This window comes from Pundamilia nyererei, unplaced genomic scaffold, assembly GCF_000239375.1.
Source record: "Pundamilia nyererei isolate P.nyererei 1_Seehausen unplaced genomic scaffold, PunNye1.0 scaffold00045, whole genome shotgun sequence".
In the NCBI taxonomy this organism is placed as follows: Eukaryota; Metazoa; Chordata; class Actinopteri; order Cichliformes; family Cichlidae; genus Pundamilia; species Pundamilia nyererei.
The window spans coordinates 3,205,426-3,213,267 of record NW_005187446.1 but is presented as its reverse complement, the minus strand read 5'-3'; the positions used below and the strand labels follow the sequence as shown (position 1 = coordinate 3,213,267).

The window sequence follows — 7,842 nt, the reverse complement described above, 5'->3', positions numbered from 1 at the left end:
GGATGGATGGATGAAAAGTTTGGAAATCTGTGAGTAAAAGTGAATTTTAAAAAAACACACACACTAAAATGGTCATGTGATTTGTTGTAATGCTATGATACAAGATGTAACTCTTTCTATATCAAGACATTTTTTGTCGCCACACAGTGTCGAGTCCATGCTTTACTGAACTGAAATGAGTCAGGTGACTGCTGCATCCTGTTTGATTTATTGCTTTTGAAATCTGACACATTTTGGGATAAATACAAAATGAAACGCACTGGAATTGACTGGTGGAAAGTTTTGATTTGACCAGAAGATGGTGCTACAGTGTTTGGAATGAAGACAGGCAGCGATGCAGGCGACAGAGGATGTGCGTGTAACTTTTAGGCCGTGCATGGCTCCATTTAAACAGCAATGTTTAAACCAACCATAATGAATAAATACATTTACATTTAAGAAGTCCTGAAACACTGTGTAGTCTAAACTTCAAGACTGCCGGACAATGAAAAAAGAAGCAAGCCTCGAGGAAAACAGTGTTAAGCGACATCAATTTAATATACAAATTTTGGATTTTATATTTGATTTAATAAGTGTGCTTGGCCGATATATAAAAAAGGTTAATAACAGTGTTTCATGCATTTCATTGATGCATGCACTAAATAATAAATACAGTCACAGCACTGCTGCGTCAGTGTTTTGCTATTGCTTGCTCATCATGTTGGTAAAACAAAATTGGAACAATTTCAAATTCAGTTCTATCCCTACCTGCCGAAACATTCCTGAAAGCCAATTAGAGAGAGCTGGTTCACTCAGTGATTCTTCTCTTGGTTTTTCTATCCCTCTTTCCATCCTCAATTAAGAAGAAGCCCTGTTTTCAGCTCTGAGTTGATGTATTAGGGCAGATGTAGTTGCATTCGGAGGATAGTGGATGTTTGGAAGTACATGGAGTTGAAAAGGAGCACCCACGAGAACAGAAAAGGCATGAAAAAGATGAGATAAAACTATTCTTTTGCTCAGATCTGATCACTTTGCCCCATTGAACCCTTAATAACCTCTTTACCTTTGGCTGTAGATGCTGTAAGTGGGAAGAATGACTATATGAAAAAAAGTCTAAACTTTAAAACTCAGGAAGTTACTAGAAGCAAAGATGGATCAGAGTTAAACCTGGATTGACCCAAGGAGGTCTGGTACTGCTGCTCTTTGTCTACAACTGGATACAACTGGATTTAACTGACTAGATTAAACTGATGACTGAAAAAAATTGCTTTGAACTGATAGCTATGCACACGCTTTATCAGGTCTGTGTCCATGTTTTTTCATTAATGGAAAATAGACTCTTTCTTATTTAGCACTTTATGCAACATGCCTCATGAGAGCAACCTGGAGTTAATATCTTGCCCAAGGGTATTTGGCATGCAGTCTGGAGCAGCCAGGAATTGAACCACCAGCCTTCAATTTGGTGTGAGCAGTGATCACCTGCTCTACCTCTACTTGAGCTACATAAAAGATGAAAAAAATATCTGAGAAGAAAGATGACTATGATCAGTTACAGTGGGGGATGCACAGCATACATCATTAAGAATGATTTTTTTCACATGTAAACTAAATGAAGTGTTTTCTTGTGTTTTACCTTTACGGTAATGTAAAAGTAAAATATAAACTTGAAGTAGAAAAAAATGATATAAGGCAATAATACACAATTGCTCCTCTTGCTATTGTGTATTGAGGTAAAGCGAAAGACCTGTAACAGTTATATAAGAACTACAGTTGAAAAAGAGATAAACATGATTCACACAATGCAGCTGCTTAAGGTCTATTGCAGAAAAAAATGTGATGATTAGAAGGTTGAGTGATGAGCTGTGACACTTTGATGTGCATGTACATTATTTGCTAGTGTTGACACATAACACCGTTACTGGATTCACTCAGGGGCGTTTGTGCAAACCAGAATGCAGAGGAACCTGTCCCTCACACCCATTATTTTGAGGAAAACTCTAACACACTTTTTTTTGTTTCAAGCTCCAATTAATTCCAATGTTGTTGCAAGTTCTAGCAAACGTGGCTTGTTGCTTTTCTGGACAGTACACACTCTACTAACAGAAAGCATTTTCACTCCAACCATCAGCTCGTAATGTTACTCACTAACTTAAATAAGTTATTTACATAAATATATAGACTGTTCGCTGTGGCCATTAAAAAAGTGGTCATACGGATCCTGTTTGGTTAACGATCCTTAAAATATTTCTTACTGGCTGTCAGATGCCTTTTATTCAAGACTGGTGTTGCTCTTACAGATGATTAATTGATGGAGTGCTGATGAGATGGCCATGCATCTCGTCTTTGTAGAGGACTTCTGGAGCTCTGCTAGAGAGAGCTTTGTGTTCCTGGTCACCCCAGTGGCAAAGGCTTCTCTCAACCACTAATTCCTTTTGAACAGCAAACTACAGTGCTGTGCAAAACTCTTGATTTTTCAATCATTTTCAGTCCAATACTTGTACCTGAGCATTTTCACACCATTGTTTCCTGTTTGTATGTTTGTTAAGTCCCTTAACATTGACCGTTGAATCATTCAAGCATAAAAAAAACTAACCAGTGTTGTGTCTACACATAACAGAACACAAGAACAAAATCTAAATTATTGGAATCAAGGACAAAAGAAGACATAACAGGCATAAAAAAAAAGAGTCCCTGAATGTATGAGAAGGTCATGTTCTTAAGAAACGGGAAAAAAATCTTGCAAAGAACTGACACAGGAGCCAAGAAAAATACACCGGGACCATGAGTTGAGACATCTATTGTTCACTGAAGCCTCATCAGAAATGGTCTAAGTAGAGGGGCAGGTGTCAAGGAGCCTTTATTAAAAAAGGGAAACAGGAAAAAAAAAGACCGAGGTGTGCCAAATTACACAGGCACTGGACTGAAAATCAGCAGCAACAAGTCTTATAGAGTGGTTAATTGAAATTGAAGTTTTTGGTTCAAATTGCCGTCACATATGTATGGAGGAGGTCAGGAGAGAGGTGCAACAGTGAGTGTTTACAACCATATACAAAACACGGTAGAGGCTATGGAACACTCAAAGTGCCAACATCACCATTGTTGAAGCAGTGTGGGATCCTCCTGACAGAGAACACAACAAAAGGCAGCCAAGATCCAAAGAAGAGCTTTGAATGTCCTTTAAGAAGCCTGGAGAAATATTCCTGAAGACTACTTACAGACATTACAAGCTCTGAAGCTCAATAAAATTTCTCCCTTTTTGCCTTGGACACTATAATCCCATGTATGTTTGCAAGTTTCAATAAATTGCTGCACCTAGTTTACATTTTCCTAGCAAAGTATTTTTTAAAATGAGGGGTGGCTCAAACTTTTGCACCATACTTTAAGAGTTCTGCAGGTCAGAATCACTGAGGCCAGTGTGTTTTCTGAAAAAAGCATTAGAAATTATTTAATGCCTTTGCTGTAATCATTTTAACTGCAGGGGTCTATAAAGAGTATCTGCACCTTCTGGCTTGGTTATTGAAAAAAGGTCTGCATCCTATTTCTCTTTTACTCGCTGACATAGTTTCACTTTATCATTTTGGGTCATTAAATGTGGACTGATGTGAAAATGCAGATTTTTTTATATTAAATCTATTTAAAAAAATCACAAAAAACCCCAAAACGAAGCAGTCTGAATGTTACACAAAGGGTATTTTATACAGCCACCATTAAAACATTAACTCCCATCACAGTATGGTTAAACAAACATGAAAAAAAGAATTTAAAGTTATGTATATTTAATAAGAAACTTTCAAAAGAAATAGAGTCTTCATGCTCATGGTACGAATTCACCACCGAAAAGGTTCACGGCCTCTGTAGCAGTGAAACCGTAATGCATATGCCTGCCAGCAGAGTGTGGAAAGATAAAGTTTTTTTTGTAATTAACACCACATGATACTTCATCTCCATTCTCTTTTCCTCCCCTGCGACGGGAAACTGATAGTATTCAATAAGTGAAAGTAATATGACCTAAGTGAAGAGAGTGAACTGACCTATAAAGGCGACTTGGCAGGGGGGCAAGAGAGAAGAAGAAAATGCTGCCTTTCTGATGCCTTGGAACAGAGGAGTGGAAAATGAAGAGTGAGTTACATAACGCATGGACTGAGGTGACTTTCATGAGGAACAAACATGTTCAAGCACACAGGGAAGCCGTTCACTCTGACATAAATCTGAGTTTTAACTGCAGCTGCTTTTATTTAGTCTGAATAAGTAGTGAGAGCATTAAAGTAGGACGATCACAGATACCTTTAGTGAGACTGAGCAGTGTGAAGCATTGGTTTTATGGTCACGTCACTGCACTTATTTGCAAAGCTTCCTGAATGTGGTAAAAAAAGAGAAAGAAAAAAAAACTAAATACATGCCTTTGAGCGTAGGCCATTAGCAACCACACACACACACATGCAGTGTGGAGATTGCACCAACTGACTGTAACTTTCCATTTAGTCTGGCTTTCTATTTTTTTTCCAGAGGGTCAGCTCCAGCCGAGCTGCTTTTTGGTGAAAATATTCCTGCTTTACTCGTTTTAATTTGTGTACCAGATCTGCACATAACACTAATGTAAGGACAACGAGTCCAGCTACTTTTTCTGCACATAAACATTAATGTCCTCCTTATTTTACAGCACTGCGTAGCAGAGACAGATCCAGTACAGCTCTAATGGGTGGAGTCAGGCACATGTCAGGAGCATGAATCACTGCTGGTTTGTGTTTGTGTGGTTGCCTACATGCCATCGTGTATGTTTGTGTGCATGTGTGAGTCATACAGTGTGTGGGTGTACCCTTTAAGAGGAGGCTTTCCCTCTCAGTTTGACAACAGTCTCTCCTAGGACCAAGCTGGTGACACAGACGCGATCTCTCTTCACCTAGGGCTCTAAGGTGAGTAGTGATGGGAAGCGGGGTGTGAGGGGAGCGAGTTTTGAGGAAGGAAATAAAAGGAAATGGTTGCATTCAGTCTAGATACAGAGCGTTATTCTTGAATGATACAACGAAAAAGACAGATTGAAGAAGCACCGTTAAGGTAGATCTAATATGGGAAAAGTATTCGCTACAACTTTAATAAGTAGCTCTGAGGATTTTTTTTAACAGTGACACAGTTGACGTTTCTTCCATTTGTGTGTGCAAACATTAAACTTATACTGCATGCAGTTTTTAATGCCATTCTGTTTTTACGTGTAGGTTCAACCATGGCACGGCTCGACCAGGTCATTCCAAACATTGTGGATATATTTATGCAGTATGCTGATGATGGTGAAGGCAAAAAATGCCAGCTAAACAAAGAAGAGCTCCAGAAAATGTTGGAGGAACAAATTCAAAGCCCCGATCTGAAGGTAAACAACTGAACTTCATTTGTATGAGACATCTATTAAGAGAGAAATACAAAGCTTTTCTGTTCATGAGCTTCATTGTGTTAACTGTATGAATGTATTCTACAGGATCAAATTAATGCAGGTGATATTGAGGAAGCCATGCAGTTGCTGGACAAAAACCATGATGGCGAGGTCAACTTCCGTGAATTTTGCCGGTGTATTTGTGTCCTTGCCAAATGCTACTACCAGAAAAAGAGAGGCAGGGGTGGGAAGAGAGGCAAGGGGAAAGATGACAAAGACGAGTGCGATCAAGAAGACTGAGGCAGCTACAAATATTAATATTCATTTTGTAGCGTTATGTTTAAAAACGTCTGGTACATGTGATGGATACAGTACATGTATATCTGCAGGCTACTGGGTTTTGACCATTGAGCTTTCTCTGTGTTTAAGTGTGCATAATTTCCAGATTTGTCATCATCATCTGTATAAACTTGATTTCAAAAACATTCCATCGCATACTGAAAATAAATAAAACCTATTAAGTCTGAACTGGCCTTATTCATCTATGCATGCAATTACCTCATGTGTTGTGTCTGGATGTTCAGTGTCATTGCAGGAAAGCATTGGGTCATCACACTTTAAACAGATATCCCTCACTTTGTTCTTCAGTCACATGTCACTGTCAGTCCTCCTACAGAGGATGTCTTATTAATTCAGAGTTAAAGCTTCATCTAATATATAATTTCTATGCTATAAATGAGGGAAATGAAAATGTTTGTCTGTATTCTTCTTTTTTTATGTATTTGTTTCAAAACAGCTGTATTAAACCATGAATGTGTCATGACATCAGACATCGCGAAGAATGATCAGAATTTAAATCCCAAATTTTTACCTTCATCTTGATGAACAAAATTTCTTAGTAGCCTACTAGTATTTACTATAAACAGAGAAAGTGAAATTGGGGGGGCTATTTTTATGCTATTTCTCAATAGATTAATCCGTAAAGTATTTGACAGAGCTGCATCTCTTTTACCCTGTCATACATTAAGTTAAGTTACAAGTCTGAAAAGCTCTCGTGAGAAAGCTGCACAGTGAAAACAGGTTAAGCAGGGCTCCTGTGTTCAAAAGCCTCACCCAATATAACTGACAACAGGAGTGGGATATCAAACGTCCACGGTAAGCAGAAATATTTTAGTCACTGAAATAAAGTTTATTTAATCTATCCATTCCCCCTGTTTGCTGCCAGGTGGAGCAAGTGTACTGCATATGTTTGATAGATACAAGCATCCACCACCACTTTTAGTCATGCAAGCAACATCAAAGTTAAAACATGCATTAATTTCTGGATCAATTTAAGCCTCCAGATATCGAATACTTAACATACCCATGGATTATCCAGTTTACTGTATAAGTGATCCCAGACACCTGACTGTAACTGCTGCATAACTATAAGTTGTGTAAGGAAAAACATCCCTAATTCAAAACATTTCTGAAATAAAATCAGGGTGAGATACAAAGACATAAGCTCTGAGAGTCTGCAATAATTTGTTGAATTTATGTTTCAGAGCAGTGGGGTTGTTTTTTTTTTGCTACGAGGTTGAATAAAACTAAACACAGGTTTCTGAGCAGAGAAAGTTGCGTCCTTAGTATTTATGTGGACTTTGAGATGTTGGCTCAGATAATCAATGAGTACTCTATTTGCATATACTTGTTTGAAATATAAACTTTGCCTCAAATTATAATTGCCTGCATGCGGTCTTACACATTAAAGCATGGATATCATACTTTTGGTCCAAAGGCATTAAAATGAAAGAGGCAAGCCAGAGAATATAAATGTCATGCTGATTTCGTGTGTGAATGTAATTAATTGGCACAAAACTTGTCTAGAGCAAACCTTAACATCCTGCACATCCTGCTATCTATCTATCTAAAGACAACCCAAGTAGTTTTTAAGTGAAGATTTCATTTATAAAATTAATTACCTCCCCTAAACCCCTGGTAAAATAATGACTTAACTGTTATTAACCACATTTTTTTTTTTTGAAAGATGAGCTCAATTTCACTTGCAACACCCAGGCCCGTTTACTGCCAGACCTGTTAAGAAATCACTTAAACATAATTTGCTTGATGAAGCGAAGTAGGCTAAAAGATCTCAAAAAGCAACAAAACATGCCATAATCTAAAGAAACTAAAGCACAGATGGGAAACAAAGACTGACATTGATCAGTTATGGGTTATGAAGGGGTTAGGAAAGGGTTATGAAGCCATTTCTGAGGCTCTGGGACTCCAGTGAATGATGGTGAGATCCATTATCTCCTTGAGAAAACTCGGAACAGTAGCAGACCCTTCGCAGGATCAGCCCATCTCATGAAATAACTCCAAGAGCAGATGAGCGACTTATCCAGAAGGTCACAAAAGAACCGAAGAACTGTAGCCTTCACTCACCTCATTTAAGATCAAAGTTTATGATTCTTTTTTTTAAAAATGTATTTCAGTTGTTACAGACAGGACAGACATGA

At 38.1% G+C, this 7,842-nt stretch overlaps 1 protein-coding gene across 1 annotated transcript; it reads left to right on the top strand.

Annotated features, from left to right (window-relative positions):
* Positions 1-4,701: 4,701 nt before the first annotated feature.
* On the top strand, positions 4,702-5,872 carry s100w (S100 calcium binding protein W). The gene is made up of 3 exons (XM_005732092.1): positions 4,702-4,892; positions 5,193-5,344; positions 5,450-5,872. The coding sequence occupies exons 2-3, from the start codon at positions 5,201-5,203 to the stop codon at positions 5,642-5,644; spliced, it is 339 nt and encodes a 112-aa protein (XP_005732149.1). The 5' UTR covers positions 4,702-4,892; positions 5,193-5,200; the 3' UTR covers positions 5,645-5,872.
* Positions 5,873-7,842: the final 1,970 nt, after the last annotated feature.